General features: G+C 56.3%; 1 protein-coding gene across 2 annotated transcripts in view; it reads left to right on the top strand.

The window, feature by feature from the left end:
* NOS1 (nitric oxide synthase 1) overlaps positions 1 to 18,089 on the top strand; it is a gene marked incomplete at both ends in the record, with an annotated part of 75,435 nt that extends 57,346 nt beyond the window's left edge. For both annotated transcript variants that reach the window (XM_081113759.1, XM_081113760.1), the window contains 8 exons: positions 5,317 to 5,510; positions 7,125 to 7,294; positions 12,142 to 12,352; positions 12,968 to 13,055; positions 14,864 to 14,985; positions 16,145 to 16,293; positions 17,340 to 17,534; positions 17,964 to 18,089. In XM_081113759.1, coding sequence (XP_080969885.1) covers positions 5,317 to 5,510; positions 7,125 to 7,294; positions 12,142 to 12,352; positions 12,968 to 13,055; positions 14,864 to 14,985; positions 16,145 to 16,293; positions 17,340 to 17,534; positions 17,964 to 18,089 — 1,255 coding nt within the window. The remainder of the gene's footprint in view (positions 1 to 5,316; positions 5,511 to 7,124; positions 7,295 to 12,141; positions 12,353 to 12,967; positions 13,056 to 14,863; positions 14,986 to 16,144; positions 16,294 to 17,339; positions 17,535 to 17,963) is intronic.
* Positions 18,090 to 19,453: the final 1,364 nt, after the last annotated feature.

Genomic DNA, 19,453 nt, shown 5'->3' on the forward strand with positions numbered 1-19,453 from the left:
GTTCTAGCAGCCATGCTGAGCTCCCCTGTAAGCTTAGGGATTTGCTGCTCTTAGCTATCAAGTCTTCACTTTTTAATCCTCGCCCGGGGGTATGTTTTTATTGATTTTTAGGGGGTGGAGGGGAGAGAAAAACATCAATGTGAGAGACAAACATCAATCAGTTGCCTTGACCGGGAATCAAACCCACAACCTTTTGGTGTACAGGCCTATGCTCCAACCAACGGAGCCACCTGGCCAGGGCGACTTAGCTTTCCGATCTTTTCTTAGCACACGTGAATATCTTTGCATTGATCCCCATCGGCTGGAATCCTTTTCACTTTGCAGTGATAGCACATGAAGATCTTTTTAAATCTCGATTCTTTGCGTGCGTGGCATAGGACAAAGAGTGGCCTCTGAGCTGGACAGCCCAGGGTGGTGACCCCAGCTCTGCCATGCAGCAGCGGTGTGACCTTGGGCAAGGCCTTCGGGTCCTCAGAGCCCCTGTCCCCTTATCTCAGATGACAGTGAGGACGACAAGGATAGCTGACGTTTATCTAGTACTTTGTGCTCCAAGCACCATTCTGATCCATTCTCTGCAGGCTCTCCCATAATTCTGACCAGCTCAGGAAGGAGGTACCATCATCATCCACATTTTAAATAGGAGAAATGACCATTAGAAATGCAAGTGACTTTTTCAAGGTCACACAGACGTGGTTTCTCTAACTCCAAGGTCAAGACACTGAATGCCTATCCGTATGGCCTCCACCGCATTGCAAGGCTGCTATATTATAGACACGTACGCAGAGCAACCGTTATATCCTCCTTTCCCATGGCTAGTCTGCATCCATCCCAGCCTCATGCACCTGCAAAGTTAGTGTGCCTGCTTTCTTACATGGGCTTCAAGACTTTGACCAACAGGATGGAATCCCAGGCCTCTCTCTTAGATCTTCAAACATTAAAGAAATGGGTTGGGAAATTGGTCCTTCTGAATAGCTAGTTAAATGCAATATGCACAACGTAACAACCTCTGATCTAGAGGAGGACTCTGCATTTGAAATACTGCACATCTTACTTCTCCTTTCTGTCCTGTGCAAAGGTGTGACTTAAGCAGCATTATAAGAGAAGGGACTTAAGAACCTACTAGAAAAGACCAGATCATAAAAATCACTCCCTATACCATAGCACCCAACAAGCAAGTTAATTGGCAAATGTTCTGATGCTAAGTTGGACCAAAGTCCCAGAATAGCTCCCTTCCCACCTCTGCAAAGGGCAGCTGACTCCATGCCAAGGGGCTGCTCCAGGAGCATTTCGACAAGGTCGGGAGCGGGGCGGCAGCGTGGATTCGCACCAAAGGATCAGATTGCGTCGAGGGTTTATCTCTTTAAAAGCATGTTCTGTGTCACTACCTGTTTGGGGGCTTACTACGAGTTCCAGCTTTTATAAGGTTTTCCGAAGGGTTAATTGAGTGAAAAAGCATGACTCTCTCCTGTTTTTCCCTGCCCAAAGCCCAAGTCGGGCTGTTGGACCCAGGAGACCATAAGCAAGCTATCAGCAGCGACCCCACTGGAGACCCTTAATTGCAAGCAAAGTGCTTAAGGGGAAGTAAACAGCCTTTCAAGGGTGGTCCTTGCAAATCTAAAGAGAAAAGTGATCGCAGTTACTGCCTGGCCAGAAAATACATTTTCTAATGTCTGAGCACCCATTAGCAAACAGTGCAGGAGAGTGTATACGGGAGCACTAATGGGTGGGGTGTGCCTGGGAGTCCTGGAGCAGGAGGAGGAGGGAAATGCAGGACGGGCTGAGCCAGGCCGGCGAGAGCGGCGGAGGGACCTGGCAGAAGAGAACTGAGGTACACGAGGGCCTGAGCACTCGATGGCCTTAGAGACTGGCGGGACCATACAAAGGAGAGGTCTTGATGGTTGAAATTTTATTTTTCCTATAACTGCTTTTTTAAAATGTGTTTTTATTGATTTTAGAGAGAGAGGAAGGGAGAGGGATAGAGAAGTAGAAACATCGATGGGAAAGATACATTGATTGGCTGCCTCCTGCACGCCCCCTGCTGAGGATCGAGCCCACAACCCCCGGCATGTGCCCTGACCAGGAATCGAACCAGTGGCCTCTTGGTTCAAGGGTCAACGCTCAGATGGTTGAGCTCTTGATTTCCATGTTCCCTCGGATATATTGCCTCTCTCCAGCCTTCACCATAGCAACAGAAAACATCAATATTTGGCTGAAGCCAAAACTCCAGTCTCCTCACCTCCTCTCACACTGCACATCCGGGTCCCAGGTGCCACCTTGAGCCAAGCCATGATGGCCTCTGGTCTGAGTGGCTGCAGTAGGCACCTACCCTGTCTCTTTGTTTCTTGGCTTTTCCCTCAAAGATCCAATCTCCAAACAGCAGCCAGAGGAATCTTTTCCAAATGCACATTGACACCTACCCCTCCACAGCTGCACACCCACTGAACGTACGAAACCTCTGGCCTCCTGCTGGTAGCAGGTCGTGACCTCCGCCCAGCTCCCTGACCTCCTCCTCCACGCAGCCTGTCTCCATCACTCTCCAAACACTAGCCTCCTTTCCCTTCCTCGGCCACACCACACTATTTCCTACCTCAGGGCCTTGGCACGTGCTGCTCCTCCTCTCGGAAACACTCTCCACCTACACCTTTGCATGTCTATCCCTTCTCATTGTTCAGTTCTCTGCTCAAATGTCAAATCTCCAGAGAGGCCTCCCTGACCACTCTTACCTGGTGGCCTCAGCCCACTGCCCCCAACCCATCACCACCCACCATCCACATCAGCAACTCCATCAGATCTTTTTAAGTCACCTCCCAATGAAGTCAGGGTACTTTGTGCTAGCTTCAGGGAGGGAATTAGCCGTATCTGCCACTGGCTCCCCAGTGCCTAGTACAGTGCCTGACACTCAGTATAAATTTGTGGAATGAACCTATTAACTCAAACTGTTCTTGACAGACAGTGTTTACCCTTTTCTTGAAAAATTTAACAGTAGTTTTTTGTTTGTTTGTTTGTTTCATTTAATGCTGGGCATTAGCAGACTATTGTTTTATCTGGGAACCTGCCAAGCACATGCACGCGGGTGTGTGTGTGTGTGTCTGTGTGTGTCTGTGTGTGTCTGTGTGTGTGTGTGTGTGTGTGTGTGTTATGCTTCTGTATGTGGATACAAATACAGCACAGGCAGGGGCTACTCTGGGGAAGGATGTGAAGGCCCAAATGGCTGCTACCTCCCCAATACTTCCCTTCTTCCTCCCCTAATACTTTTCAATGGTCCATAGGTGCCCCAAGGTGTTTTTTTTTTAAGAAGGCCTAGAAAATCCTACACTTAGAAACCTCCAACAGGACTGAGATTGAAGACATTCGGTCTCCAGGCTAGTGTTACCCACCAGGGTCAGCTTCCTGCGAAGCTTCAAGGACCCAGCCCATCAAGGTGCCCTGGGACCATGCGGGCATTCTGTGCTGGGGTTGTCAGCAAGCCCAGCCCAGTCAGAGCCTTGGCTGGTCGGCCTCCTAGCTCCCCTGCCAGCTCCACCCCCATCCTGCCCCTTATCTGCCTGGCCACCTTCTGCTACGTTCAAGAGGACTTGGGGCCAGTGGCTGTGAACGTGAGCCAGCTCAGCAAGTTCGTGTCCTCTGCATTTGTATTTTGTTCCAGCCAAAGGAACAGAGGCAAATACACTTCTGAAAGAAATCGTGATGCTCTGGGAGAAAGTGGAATTGATTCGCAGGCCTTTCCAAGGGTTCCTGTGGGTCTCAGGAGGCTCCCAAATTAGCAGCCCCACAGCGCCACCTGCTGGCCGTCAGTGTCTGCTAATTCCCTCCCTGGAGCTAGCAGTGGGTAATGTCCTGGCTCTGGGAACCAAGATGGGTGTGAGCTCAAAGCAGAATCAATTGTGCGTAAAATCAGTGCCCCAGAGCAGGCAAAATCTGCCCAGGGGTGGAGAGTGGGGCCCAGGCCCTCACACCGCCATTCACAATTTCAGTCGCCAAAGTCCCCTCTTCAAAAAAATACTTGACACCCCAAAAAGCAAGTGTGCCAGCACAGCTATTTTTAATAATGGCGGCTATTTGCAGCACAAAAGGGCTCTGGTTCCGCCAAAAGCTCCTTTAAATAGCAATCCCCATTGGTTTACTTAAGTGATGATTATTCAAGGGAGAATGGAAACTTCCTGTTGAATGCCAAGTTCTCTATCAACTGAAATCCAGTTGTCAAAGAGGAGGGAGCAGAGCCGAAATGCGACCATAACCCGAGGTGCACGAGGGATTTGATGGGCCAGCGTGTGATCAATCCCCAGGCTTTCAAATATTGTGGAAAACGTAGTGTCTGTGCTAAAACTTGACACCGACCAGAATAACCGAAGTCTGAGAAGTCTTTCCGGAGGCCCCCATTCCCCTGGTACAGGCCTCCCTGCACTGGACATAAAAGCGTCCATGAGAAAGGGCGCCCGGCAGGTGGGGATGAGGTTCTCTCTGCGTTTCTCCTTAGATCTCTCCATTTTTATAGCCTCGGGTGGATATGGGTTTAACAACAACCCAAGCTTCAGGGCAGGTCCTTGTCCCCTTTTCCATGGCAATGTGAGGACGTCCGGTTGCAAAAGGTGTGAAGTTTAGGATTCTGGGGGGACACCACTGCCTTCGCCCAGGTGTCGAGGGGACCCCCATTGCTACTGAGCCAAAGCTTGTCCTCGCAGCTGGGAGGCTGAGGTGCCTTCAACCAACAAAATACTTCTTGAGCACCTATGTGCCATGCACTGTCCTCGGTGCCAGGAATAGAGCCCTGAACAAAACAGACACACCAACCCCCTGTCCTCTAGAGTTTACGGTGCTGTGGGGGCCAGAGGATGGGCAGGGGGACAGACCACAGACCGGATAACCAAGGAAATGCTACTGTGGGTCAGGGCATGGCCACTGCGATGGAGAAGAGAAAAGCTGGGGCAGGAGATAGAAAAACAAAGCGATCTGAGGACTGAGCCCTGGGAGCGCCAAGGTCCCGAGTTCGGGGAGATGAGAAGGAACCGGCCAAGGAGACTGAGCCAGGGCAGCCAGAGGGGAGGCCAGGACCCGCGAGAAGGGAGACAGAGGGGCTGTGCCCTGTGCTGCGCCCCGACCAGCGTGGGCGCTAGAACTGGCTGTTGGATTCGCCAGCTCCCAGGTGACCCTGCGTAACGCCGGGGTGTGGAAACGAGGGGGACAGGAGTCTGGCTGGCCTGGGCCCCGAGGAGAATGGAAGGAGGGAAAGTGCAGCCACGGGACCCCCAAAGGAGCAAAGAGAGGGGGCAGTGGCTGGTGATGCCTTAGCTCATTGTCCCCGGGCCTTCCCTCCAGCCGGTCAACCATCTTCGTGCGTCTCCACACCAATGGGCATCAGGAGCTGCAGTACCAGCCTGGGGACCACCTGGGCGTCTTCCCTGGCAACCAGGAGGACCTGGTGAATGCCCTGATCGAGCGGCTGGAGGACGCGCCCCCTATCAACCAGCTGGTGAAAGTGGAGCTGCTGGAAGAGCGGAGCACGGCCCTGGGTAAGGACAGCCACGCGGGCACCCCACCCGCCCACTCCTAGGCCCTCCCCTTCTCAGGGAGTCCCAGAGGCAGTGGGCGTCCGGGGAAGAGGAGACCCCTTCTTGGCCCCAATCACCAACCCAGGTAGGAGGGTGGGTCTCTGTTGCCTCCAGCTTATGAGACGGAACCCTCACTCCCCATTTCTCTTGGCTGAACAACCTTGGCCCAGCTGGCTGCTCTATTGTCTGTGATGCCAGGACACCGATGGGGAGACTGATTGGAGCTGGGCACCCTCTGCTTCCTTTTGTGTCACCGCCGCCCCCGTGCCCACAGAGTAAACGGCAGCTGGAATCTGACCCTGCCTCCTCTGAGGGCCCAGAGGCGCTGTAGCAGCCCCACGCCCACTAGGCATGAGGCTGCGTATCCGACCTCATTGCTCACGCCCCCACCTGCTTCCTCAGCCGTTCTTGACCTTCCCAGTTCCCACCGAAGAGCTTGCAAAGGCAGAGGAGTCAGTGCGTCATCTCAGTAGGTGCAGGTGAGCGCAGGGCTCAGGACGAGGCGCGGCAGTGGCCTTGCGGGCCGGGCCGCCGGTGATACAGTGGCGTATCGCCCCTACAGGGGAGCTCGGGGTACAGTCAGGGCAGCGCGTGAGCACAGCATGTAGGCACAGCCCTGTTGCAGATCCCCTAGGACAGTGGCCGGCAAACTCACTAGTCCACAGAGCCAAATGTCAACAGTACGACGATTGAAATTTCTTTTGAGAGCCAAGTTTTTTAAACTTAAACTATATAGGTAGGTACATTGTTATTAACTTAATTAGGGGACTCCTAAGGCTTAGGAAGAGCCACATTCAAGGGGCCAAAGAGCCGCATGTGGCTCGCGAGCCGCAGTTTGCCGACCACGGACCTCGGAGGGCACCACGTGGAGAGACACACCTCGGAACCAGTCCCAGGCAGCCAGTTTTAGTGTTGGAACTGTGCCTGTTTCTCTTGGGTGGAGTCCCTGCTGAAGGAGAGGCTTGTGTTTGGGGGTTATAGTGAATGAAAAGTACACAGAAGCAGTTCGGTGTGATAGTTACGAGACAGACCGCTGACTTCACACTTACGAGCTGTGTGACCCTGGGCGAATTCCTTAACCTCTCTGGGCTCCCATTGATCTCAGCTGCAAAAGGGAGAGAGTAATAGCACGTACCGCCTAGGATGGCGGTGAGTCTGGGAGATGAGAAGGATTCTGGGAGTTCATATAAAGTGCTGAGCCCAGGACTCGCCACACAGAATATACCAGGTCAGTGTTAAGCACGTTCGTCCCTGTAAACACTGGTTCCCGCTCAGAGGAGGGAGAGGCCGATCCCGCCAGGGGACAGGCATGACTCGCGCTCAGTTGGTGGCTCGCCGCGTGGAATGCCTGGGGACTGTCTCATGCTACTTGAATACTTGCTTTTTAATTTTTGGACTAGTTTGCCTACAATGGATTTGGGATACGCTCCTCGCACATGAGGTGTAGAGGTGGGATATGGAAGGTGGAGAGGCGAGGGGTTGCTGGGCTCAGCCAGCCCCATCCTGACGGGGACCCAAGCCCTCAGAGCTCCCGCTCTCCTGCCCCACCCGCCCCGACCGCCACTGCCTCCACAGGAGTCATCCGCAACTGGACGGATGAGCGCCGTCTCCCGCCCTGCACCATCTTCCAGGCCTTCAAGTACTACCTGGACATCACCACGCCGCCCACGCCCCTGCAGCTGCAGCAGTTCGCCTCCCTGGCCACCAGCGAGAAAGAGAAGCAGCAGCTGCTGGTCCTCAGCAAGGTGGGTCCTGGCCCCCTGCAGCCCCAGGGCTCGCCTTCCACCTGCTGGGCCTGGCCGAGTTGTCTGGTATTGCAGCACACTTCCAGCAGATGGCAGTCTTGAGCAGACATTGCCGTTTTCTAGTTCCCAGAAAGTCCATCAGGGTGAGTCCAGACCAGCGGTTCTCAACCTGTGGGTCGCGACCCCTTTGGGGGTCGAACGACCCTTTCACAGGGGTCGCCTAAGACCATCGGAAAACACATCTATAATTACATACTGTCTTGTGATTAATCACTATGCTTTAATTATGTTCAATGTGTAACAATGAAAACACATCCTGCATATCAGATATTTACATGACGATTCATAACAGTAGCAACATTACAGTTATGAAGTAGCAGCGAAAATAACTTTATGGTTGGGGGTCACCACAACATGAGGAACTGTATTAAAGGGCCGCAGCATCAGGAAGGTTGAGAACCGCTGGTCCAGACCATCTCGCCTGGCTCTGAGCCCTGATAGGACACGAGTGACCTCATTGAATCTCAAAGTTCTTGGGCCATAGTGGAAACTTCTTAGCCGATGCTTAGAAGAAAAAGAAATGGGGAACCTCACAGTGCCCTGTCTCACAGCAAAGCCTCTGCCGGTGCAGAGCAGCTGTCGGTAAAGGTTCAAGGTAAAGGAGGGCTCTGGTGGAAAGGTGAAGCCAGCAAACACAGCTGCTCCCGCTCTTGCTTAGAAACCAAGGGTCCGTCTGCTCCAGCTGCTGCCGAGCCTTGCGCAGTAGGAATCCCACCCAGTGGGGGCTCTTCCCTGGTACGCAAGCCACCAGCAAAGGTGGTTTAGCTTTCTTCTGCTGCCAGAGAGGGGATTGGATGGTGGTCCGCAAGGCAGGGGCCATGCAAGGCGTGCATGTGACTTAGAGACAGACATGTAAACCGAGAAGAAACGCCTCTGGGGGGCCGGAAACCGATGGGAGAGGTGGAACAGAAGGGCATCCTTTTCCTCATAAGTTTGCAGAATTATTTGACTTTTTAAACTGTCCGTGTATAAGTTTGATTAAAATTTTTAAGTTAATGGGAAGTGTGACTAATAAGAGGAACCAGAACTTGCTCTGCTTCCACAGGATTTAAAAAATATTTTTTAAAATATATTTTTATTAATTTCAGAGCAGAAGGGAGAGGGAGAGAGAAAGAGAGAAACATCAATGAGGAGAGAGAATCATTGATCGGCTGCCTCCTGCACGCCCCACACTGGGGATCGAGCCCGAAACCTGGGACTCGAACTGTGACCTCCTGGTTCATAGGTTGATGTTCAACCCCTAGCCACGCCGGTCAGGCAGTAGGATTATTTAAAGTAGAATTGGATGTAACTGTATTTTTATTTCTTTCCAAAGAGCATAAACTACAAGATTGAGTGAACAAGGATTTTTATTAGGGGAAAGACCTGGGTGAGAGAAAATGGGAAGGGAGTCAGATAAGTCGGGGAGAACCATGAGACGTCAAAACAAGTCTGACCCCAAGTGAAGGGGAGGGAGGAGGTGGAACGGACGGGTCCCGGGTCGCGCAGGCATTCTCGGGCAAGGGCAGCGCAGGTGATCATGTTGGTGTCGGGTGGGTGTCACTCAGCAGCTGCTGGGGCTCTTGGCCAGTTGGGCCGCTGCAGCTGAAGGTCACTGAAGGTCTGGGAGGCACATCCTCAGCGATGCCGCACCCTGTCACTAACCCAAGGATGGTCTCTAGAGACTTGGGAAAAGGTGCTCTTACCCAATGCACTGCCATGGCCTTTCCCCTCCTCAAACCTGAGCCTCCCAAACCCAAAAAGGACTGCCCGGGGCAGCTTCTGAGATGTAGGAAGAATCTCTCTGGAGCCTCTGGGGACCCCTCTGTTCCCTAGCCACAGCTGGGCTTTACTGTCAGCATGCCCCGAGCACGGCCCCCCGGCCCCTGACCTGTCCCTTGGGGACTGTCATTTACCGTGGGAGCACGCTCTCTGCAGAGGCACCTGCACCCTTGCAAACACACAGATTGCACGCTGGCATTCTATACCTGGGAGTCACGTCTCCCTCCACGGTGCCTCTTTTGACCTTCACATACTGCAGGCCAGTGTGAAGGTCAGGAGCCCAGATTCTGGGGCCAGACTGCCTCGGGTACGGCTCCACACATTTTCTCCGGAAAGGGGGCCAGGTAGTAAATGTTTTTGAGGCTCCCAGTCCTTTCCGTCTCTGGCAACCACTCGGCTCTGCTGTTGTAGTACAACAGCCTAGACCCGTGGCCGGCAAACTGAGCGGCTCTTCCACGAAATACCGACTTCTGCGCACGGGCCACGAAGTTTCGATCGCACTGTACGTGCGCGCCCGCACGTGGTATTTTGTGGAAGAGCCACACTCAAGAGGCCAAAGAGCCGCATGTGGCTCGTGAGCCGCAGTTTGCCGACCACGGGCCTAGACAATACGTCAGTGAGGGGGTGTGACTGGGTTCCAATCTCACTTTATTTATGAATTTTGAACTTGAAATGTGATTTTTAGATCATATTTTAGGCCATAAAATAGTATTCTATTTTGAATATTATATCACACTTGAGGCCCGGTGCATGAGATGCATGCACTTAGTAGGGGGGAGATCCCTCAGCCCAGCCTGGCCCTCTGGCAGTCCGAGAGTCCTTGGGGGAGCGGGCCTAAGCTGTCAGTCAGACATCCTTAGTGCTGCCACAGAGGCGCCCGCCACTGCCGCTGCGCTCACTAGCCGTGAGGCTGGCTTCTGGCTGAGCAGTGCTCCGCCTGTGGGAGCTCACTGGCCACCAAGGGGCAGCTCACTGACCACCGGGAGGCAGCTCACTGACCACCAGGGGGCACCTCCTGCATTGAGCGTCTGCCCCCTGGTGGTCAGTGTGTGTCATAGCGACCAGTCCTTCTGCCATTTGGTGGATTTGCATATTAGCTTTTTATTACATAGGACTAGAGGCCCGGTGCACACAAATTTGTGCACTCGGGGGGGGGGGGGGGAGGGGTCCCTCAGCCCGGCCTGTGCCCTCTCGCAGTCTGGGACCCCTCGGGAGATAACGACCTGCTGGCTTAGGCCTGCTCCCGGGTGGCAGAGGGCAGGCCCAATCCCTAGGTGCAGCCCCTGGTCGGGCTCAGAGCAGGGCCAATTGGGGAATTGGGGCGCCGCCCCCTGTCATGCACAGAACAGGGCAGATTGGGAGGTTGCGATGCCACCCTCAGTCACGCTCAGGGTAGGGCCGATTGGGGGGTTGGGGCACCGCCCCCTGTCAGACTCAAGGCAGGGTTGATGGGGAGGTTGTGGCGTCACCCCCTGTCACACACAGAGCAGGGCCCATCAGGGGGGTTGGGGCTCCGTACCCTGTCATGCACAGAGCAGGGCCAATCAGGGGGTTGGGGCGCTGCCCCCTGTCATGCACAGAGCAGGGCCCATCAGGGGGGTTGGGACTCCGTACCCTGTCACGCACAGAGCAGGGCCAATCAGGGGGTTGAGGAGCTCCCCCCTGTCACTCACAGAGTAGGGCCGATAGGGGAGTTGGGGCACCGCCCCCTGTCACACTCAGGGCAGGGCGGATCAGGGGGTTGGGGCGCGGCCACTCTCACACTCAGGGCAGGGCCGATGGGGAGGTTATGGCTCTACCCTGTCACACACAGAGCAGGGCCGATCAGGGGGTTGAGGTGCCGCACCCTGTCACATACAGAGCCACAGGGCAATCAGGGGGTTGGGGAGCTCCCCCCTATCAGGCACAGAGCAGGGCTGATCAGGGGGTTGGGGCGCCTTCCCCTGTCACGAACAGAGCAGGGCGGATAGGGAGGTTGTGGCCCCGCCCCCTGTCACACACAGAGCCGCAGGGCAATCAGAGGGTTTGGGCACTGCCCCCTGTCACGCTGATCCCAGTGCTGGGAGGCCTCACGGCTCCGCTGATCCCGGTGCTGGGAGGCATATTACCCTTTTACTATATAGGATAGAGGCCTGGTGCATGGGTGGGGCCAGCTGGTTTGCCCTGAAGGGTGTCCTGGATCAGGGTGGGGGTCCCCACTGGGGTGCCTGGCCAGTCTGGGTGAGGGGCTGAGGGCTGAAGCTCCCAACTGCTCCTTTTTTTCTTTTTCTTTTTATTCTGGGCCAGCTTTAGCTCTGGCTCCAGCTCTGAGGCCTCTGCTGCAGAAAGAAGGTATCTAGTTTGTTTCCGTTCTATAATCGAAACAATGTATAACTCCAGCTCTGAGATCCCGGCTCGCTGAAAGCAGGTTTCTGGGGTTTTGTTTAGCTTATATATTTGTTACAGTGTTTCTTAAACTGCAAGCTCAGAGGCCCGCAAGGCAAGGCAGGCGGGGAACGTTGGAGTCCTCCGTCACTGAAGCAAGCAAGCCTCATGTTAGTTTCAAGCTGCCTGGCTGCCGGCGGCCATCTTGGCTGGCAGTTAATTTGCATATCGCCCTGATTAGCCAATGGGAAGGGTAGCTGTCGTATGCCAATTACCATGTTTCTCTTTTATTAGATAAGATTCTTAGGTCATAACAGATGTTTCCCTCAAACCATTTAAACAGACAAAACAAGGGATTAGGCAGATTTGGTTCGCAGGCTGAAGTTTGCCACCCCCGACCTAGATTCAAAACCCAGAATCACTACCTCGTCAGCCATGGCACCTCTATGTCCCTTAGTTTCCTCATCTGTAAAATGGGTTGAACAATTATACCTATTTCATCAGGTCCGAGCGAGAGTAAAAACCTGACACAGAGTGTTGACAACGTGAAGTGTTAGCTATTATTATTTTTATTTGCCTTCCTCCCCGGCCCCTGGAGCCCCCGTGGAAATCTGTACCTGGAGCTGAGTGCGAGTTCTCCTCTGCCCCTCTCCTTGGCGCAGGGCTTGCAGGAGTACGAGGAATGGAAATGGAGCAAGAACCCCACCATCGTGGAGGTGCTGGAGGAGTTCCAGTCCGTCCAGATGCCTGCGACCCTGCTCCTGACCCAGCTGTCCCTCCTGCAGCCTCGTTACTACTCCATCAGCTCCTCCCCGGACATGTACCCCGAGGAGGTGCACCTCACCGTGGCCATCGTCTCGTACCGCACTGGAGGTGGGCAGAGGTGCTGGGGGAGCCTCCGGGTCTGCGTTCTCCCCCCAGGGGCCCGGCGGCTCTGCCAAACCCCAAGTCCCTGGCTGGAGACCCCTGCCCATGGCAGAGCAGGCACACTGTCCCCTTCGGCAGAGCCAGCTCCGTGCGGCAGCTAGAACAATGCCTTTCCTCAGAGCTGGGAAGAGGGGGCGGTGCATGGCGGGGGGCGTTCCCTGCTGCAGGTGTCCCCGCTGGTCCTAGGTCAGTCAGATAACTGGACATTCATCTCCCGTACTTTCCCTCTTTGATCAAGCAATCAGAATGCACAGTGCCGGAGCGTTTTCTGAGACTGGGATCCCGGCAGCCCACGGAGAACACAGTGACCAAAGCCCTTTCCGTGGCAGGATTTGAATCCGACTCACCCCTCCCCAGCAGCACCCTGGGCACTTTCACAGCTCACAGGCTGCCCCCAGCTGTACCACTTCCTCTTCCCCGTCAGAGGAAGGGATCCAGACCAGAGCTGCAAGGCAGACGCTCGGCATTGGGGCGGGGGCCTTCTGGACTGAAGGGAGGGGGTACCAATGACCGGAAGCTCAGGGACAGGAGGTGAGCCAGCTGCCTTGTTTGTTCTGCTAGATGGAGAAGGACCAGTTCACCACGGCGTATGCTCCTCCTGGCTCAACCAGATACAGTCCGACGAAGTGGTCCCCTGTTTCGTGAGAGGGTGAGTGCGAAGGAAGAGCAGTGAGCAGCCACCCCCAGTCTGCACACTGCTCTCCCGAGCTGGGGTGGGTGGACCAGCCCAAAGGGTTCTAGAGAGACGGCTGGATCAGACAGGCTGGGCATTCCGCGTCCCTCCCAGGTGTTAAGGCAGCGGGATCATGAGACAGGACCCGCGGAAGCTGAGAAAGCCCTCTCGCCGAGGGCAAGTCAGCCAGGGGCGTGTGCCCAGGGCATGTCCTCAGCTCACTGCGGCGGCTGCAGGAGAGCCGCGACACAGGCTCGGCCTCCACGGCGTTTGCAGACCAGGGGGGGCTCTGTCCAAATTCCAGAGGACACCCCGCTGTCCCCAGTTTCTTAGAAACGGGAGATCCAAGCATCTCTCACCACCATCCATCAGAGCCTTCTCCCAACTCCCTTGTAAAGGACATTCCTGCCTGTGGTTCCTGTACCGCCGTGTGCACTTAAAAATCTGTTAAGAGGGTAGATTTCATGTTAAGTGTTCCTATCACAATCAGTCAACCAAATTAAAAATATTACTTTAAAAAAAATTACCAACAAAGGACATGCCTGAGCTTCGGCCCAATGTAAGTGTCTGCTTTGTCAGTCAATAACTTCTCTCTCTGAACAGTGGCCCTGGCCCGCCTCTTTGCTCGACTGTTGATGGGATGGTCCCCGTACCTTCAGGGTGCTTCAGAAATAGAGTCCCAGCCCTGGCCGGTTTGGCTCAGTGGATGGAGCGTCGGCTTGCGGACTCGATTCCAGTCAAGGGCACGTACCTCGTTTGCAGATTCCATCCCCGGCCCTGGTCGGGCCTGTGCAGGAGGCAACCAATCGATGTGTTTCTGTCTCCGCCCCCCGCCCCCCAAATACACACACACCACTTGCTTACACTCCCTCTAAAAATCAATGGGAAAATATCCTCAGGTGAGGATTATGAGAGAGAGAGAGAGAGAGAGAGAGAGAGAGAGAGAGAGAGAGAGAGGAATAGAATCCTAGCCCAGACTGACTGACCCCTCAGAAACCTGCACCCCTTTTAACACCCCCAGGTGATGCTTTTGTCCCCTGGAGTGGGTGGCTCCCTGGTAATAGGAGCTCTCATGGGAGGTGAAATCAGCGGTTCTCTAGGGGGGTGGTGGGGGACGTTATATTTGGCGATTCTGGAGATGTCTTTGGTTGTCACTGCTGGAGGGTGTTCCTGGAATTTAGAGGGTGGCGGCCAGGGAGCTGCTCAATAGCCCACCATGTACAGGATGGGCCCCACCGCAGGGAAGTATGCACCCCTGAATGTCAGTAGAGCTGAGGTAGGAAACCCCACTGCCCTTTGCGGCTCAGCAACAGGGCTCATTGGGAAATGGAGGGATAGGCAGACGGGGGACTCCCCCAATCTGTGGGACCTCCCACCCTGACGGGGGCACCTGGCCAGGCTGAAGAGCTGCAGGTCCTGCTGTATTCTACCCAAGACGGCCCTGGTCTCCCTAAGACCCAACTGTTCTGTGTTGCTAATCCTCACCCAAGGATATTTTTTTTCCACTGATTTTTAAGAGAGTTAAAGGGAGAGGGGAGAGAGAGACACACACACACACACACACACACACACACACACACACACTGATTGGTTGCCTCCCACACACACCACGACCAGGCTCGGGGACCAAACCTGCAATCCAGGTACTTGACCAGGACTTGAACCCATGATCCTTCCATGTGCGTGCCAGCGCTCTAACCACTGAGCACACTGGCCAGGGTGACCCAGCTATTCTTAGTCACAGTTGACCCAGCAAGCCTTCTGACCTCCTCTCCCTTGTCCAGAGCGCCCGGCTTCCACCTGCCCCGAAACCCCCAAGTGCCCTGCATCCTGATCGGCCCGGGCACCGGCATCGCCCCTTTCCGAAGCTTCTGGCAGCAGCGGCAGTTTGATATCCAACACAAAGGTGGGTCCTGGCCCAGTAGCCATGGCGTGACTGTTATCTCTCCAGAGCCTCGCCGCCTGTGGAGGGCTGGGGAGCATCGCTCCGACCCGACCCCTGGTGCCATTCCTAGGACCTGCCCGAACGAATCTTCCCCTCGGCTTATGCTTGGGTCCGAAATGCCCCATCTCTTGGGCGGTTAAGATTGGACCCTCCTTACAATTCAGCCCTGGAGGGTAAACATGAAGCTTTCTCAAGTGGCGTGTTGATGGGATTCCTCAGAGGCTCGTATTCAAGGGCAGGCTGTGCTGTGTGGGATACCCTCAGAGTGGCTCTGGGAGGAGAGAGCCACAGTGTTGGCGTCGGACAGGGATTTAATGAGCATCTAGTAAGTGCCAAACACTGCGGTGGGCGCTGGAGGCATACCAATGACCAAGACAGAAGCAACCTAGAAAAAACACCCGCCCCTGTGGAACTGTCGCTCTCTAGAATAGCTAACGTTTGTACTGTATTCGCTTTCTCCCAGGCACCGTTCTGGGGTCTGACATTCATGTCTAACGATAACCCTACCAGGCAGCTGCTGTTGTTCCTGTTCTGTACCTGGGGGGAACGGAGACAGAGAAAGTGAAGCAAGTTGCTTGTTGTCAGAGCTGGGGTTCGAACCCAGGCGGTCGCTCCAAAGTCTGGGGTCTTAGCCCCTCCCATGGGGTCAGGAGGGAAGATCGAGACTCAGAGAAGGGAGGCTTGCCCAAGTCTGAGCACACTTCACCTACCTCCGTGTGTGTGTGTGTGTGTGTGTGTGTGTGTGTGTGTGTGTGTCCTGACCCTGTGTTCGTGTCCCTCTAGCTCAGCGGTTCTCAACCTGTGGGTCGCGACCCCTTTGGGGGTCGAACGACCCTTTCGCAGGGGTCGCCTAAGACCATCGGAAAACACATATATAATTACATATTGTTTTGTGATTCATCACTATGCTTTCACATTATGTTCGATGTGTAACAATGAAAGTGGGGGTCACCACCACATGAGGAACTGTATTAAAGGGCCGCGGCATTGGGAAGGTTGAGAACCACTGGTCTAGCTCCGTGGCACCCACTGGGGTTCCCAGTACCCACTCCCGGCACCACCAGCCACCCCCCCAACCAGGCACCAGGGCGGTGGGTGACATGAGGTCTTCTGGTCCCAGGAATGAGTCCCTGCCCCATGATCCTGGTCTTCGGGTGCCGGCAGTCCAAGGTGGACCACATCTACAGGGAGGAGACCCTGCAGGCCCGGAACGCGGGGGTCTTCAGAGAACTGTACACGGCCTACTCCCGGGAGCCCGACAGACCAAAGGTGACCCTGCTCCGTCCCGGCCCCACCCCGGCCGGGAAAAACGTTTCGATGTGAATTTTAAAAAAATATTTGATGGCCCATAAGAGACCCTACCAGTCCAAATGGAAAGGGCCACAGGCCTGGAGCATGCCCCTGCAGGGTCTGGGGTAGGCCTGGGGGCGAGGGGTCCCGGGAAGGAGGCCAGGACAGCTGGGGAGAGGGGGAAACTCAGAGAGTCTGGGCGTGGCCATTTGACAGTTGCTGTAGAAATACATCAACATCAGGACAGCCAAGCCAGGTTAACAGCTGGATGTCAGCCTCGGCCGAGGGGAGTTTCCTGGGCCAGAGGCATCGGAACAGCCTGCAGCAAACCCCTGCCCCCCACCCTCCACCCCCTACCCCCACCCGCAATTCCCTTAGCCCACTTCCTGCTCCGGCTACAGCAGCTGGCTTTGCACAGGTGCGGCCTGGCCGCCCTCACCTATCCCCACCTCTTGCTGTCTGCCTGGGGCTGCTCTGCCACGTCAGCATAGGACACCTGTAAGAACCCCACTCCTGCCAGGCCAGTGTGGCGCAGTGGTTGAGCATCGACCTGTGAACCAGGCGGTCACAGTTCAATTCCCAGTCAGGGCACATGCCCGGGTTGCGGGCTCGATCCCCAGTAAGGGGCGTGCAGGAGGCAGCCGATCCATGATTCTCTCATCATTGATGTTTCTATCTCTCACGCTCTCTGCTTTCCTCTCTAAAATCATTAATATATATATATATGTATTTAAAAAAAAAAAAAACCTGCTCTGGCCAGTATATGGCGTCCACACCTCATGGGGGACCCCTGATGGTTGAAGAGAGGAGCAGGTAGACAATGCCCCCCTTGAATGCCGCTCCAGGAGAAGTTCTGGGGGCCTCCGCAGAGCCAAGTGCAAAGTGCGGAGCCGCTCCTTCCCACAGCCTCGGGGGGGCTGTCCTCCTCCCGGCTTCACTCCTGAGACCCCAGAGATCACCCCCTGCCCGCAACCCCCCACGTCGGCTCTGCTCCCCGGGGCTCACGCGGCCCCTGCTCCCCACAGAAGTACGTGCAGGACATCCTGCAGGAGAAGCTGGCGGAACCGCTGTACCAGGCCCTGAGGGAGCAGGGGGGCCACATCTATGTGTGCGGGGACGTCACCATGGCCGCCGACGTCCTCAAGGCCGTCCAGCGCATCATGGCGCAGCAGGGGAAGCTCTCGGTGGAGGACGCGGGCGTGTTCATCAGCCGGCTGAGGGTGCGTGGCGGCTGGCCTCCGCTTCCCTTTCCCGGCATCCGGGCCCTGTCTCGATGCCTGGGGAGCCATCACGACATCCCTGCTCCCGCTTGGCCCTCCCTGGCTAGGGTAGAGGATGGGGGTGTCCCAGCCCCCCGCGGGGAGAGGAGGAAGGAGGGTGGCGTGCAGGGGAGCGGGTGGAGCGTGGCTGGGGCTGCGGTGTGGCGGCGGCAGCGGGCAGGTCGCCGGGAGAGGGCAGGGGGTACCAAGGCTCCCCTTTGACCCCCCCTCCTGTCCTCGGGATCCACAGAGCAGCAGCCTGTTCCTGGACGGACCCAGGGTGCTCACTGTCGTCCGGGCTGGGGAGACCAAGGGCACTGTCCGCGTGCCAGCCCTCTCCGTGCCCGGGGCTGGCTCTGAGGGCTGTTCCCTGACTGTTTCCATCCCCAGGATGACAACCGCTACCATGAGGACATCTTCGGGGTCACGCTGCGAACGTATGAAGTGACCAACCGCCTTAGGTCCGAATCCTCGATCGCCTTCATTGAGGAGAGCAAAAAGGACACCGACGAGTAAGCTGGCCCGTCCCGCGGGCGAGGGGTGGCAGCGCCCTCCCTCTGGCCCTGGTGGGCAGGGGCGTCTGACCTCAGCAACGGGGCCTTCCCCCCGAGGGGTCCCTGAGACGCGGCAGCAGCGCCGGGGAGCAGTTAGAAACGCACCCTCCAGGCCCTGGCCCGCAGAGCCTAGGCCTCGGGGTGCAGTGGTCCCTCTGGGAGACTCTGTGCCCTCAAGTGTGGGAACCCCAGCTTCCGCCTGGGGCGCCCCCTAGTGGAACGACGGCTCAGGGCTCTGCCACGTTGTCTTGGGGTTCCCACCACATCTCTCACCCCCCAGAATGGCTGGGAACGCTCTCATTGATGCAGATTCCAAGTGTTATTATGTTGCCAGCTTCACGCCTCCCTTAGAAATGGCTGGGAACAGTCTGGGCACCACGAGGCCAGGATTGAGCCTCACTGTTTGCGGCTGACCGCAGTGCCAGGACACGCCAGCCTGAGTGTAACCTCACGCTCCCCTTCCCCGCCCCGGGCCCTGGAACTTCGGTGGCAGTGGAGCCGTCGCGTTTAGAGTGGCAGAGGGCACACGCTCCGGCTCTCACATACCCTGGCGGACTTCCCCTGGCCACCCGGCCGTCTCGAAAACACACTCGTGTGTCCAGGAGGCTCACGTTACTGCTGTGACCATCGCCCTCCTTGGGCTGTCCCTGAGCCCCTTAAATGCCCCTCCTCCTGGCCGGTGTGTTGGGAGCCAGCGCTCACCCATTCGTTCGGTCATTCCTTGCAGGTCCCAGCTGGGTGCCAGGTGCAGGCAGAGAGAGCAGGAAGGCCCGTGCTGAGTGTAGGTGGCCGTCCCCGTGTCCCTAAGCTCACAGCAGCCTGGCGCGGCGGCGCTAACTCCTCCTCACTTCTTCTCCCACAGGGTCTTTAGCTCCTAACCGGATGCTCTTGCCCCGACGGACGGCAGGGGTCCGCCCATGCGCTGCGGCAGGGGTGGTGGCAGGCTCCCTAAGCGTGGACACCAATGAACCTTTCCCACGGGACCCGTGCGGCCCCGCTCTGCCTCGTCCTGTCGCCGCCTGTCCTGGCTTTCCTCTCCCGGGTCCTCGCCTCTCCGTGCGTCCTTGGCCTCCTGGGGTTTCCTCCTGAGTCTTCCTGCTGCGATGCGATGCCTTTATGCTCCTCGGCGGCTCTGACAGCACTGCCCCCCTCTCCTGACAAGGACGAGTCCACGCTCGTGGAGGCCCTGGGACGTGGGGTGCTCGCGGCGGGCTTGTTTTCGGGGGTTCCCCTGGGAGAGGCGCAGGGATCACACGGAAGAGTCTTCTGAGCCAGTCTCCCAGCGCTGAAGCCCCACCTTATTACCTTGTACAGGATGACGTCTGG

Source organism: Myotis nattereri (assembly GCF_964212035.1).
Source record: "Myotis nattereri genome assembly, chromosome: 19".
Taxonomy (NCBI): domain Eukaryota; kingdom Metazoa; phylum Chordata; class Mammalia; order Chiroptera; family Vespertilionidae; genus Myotis; species Myotis nattereri.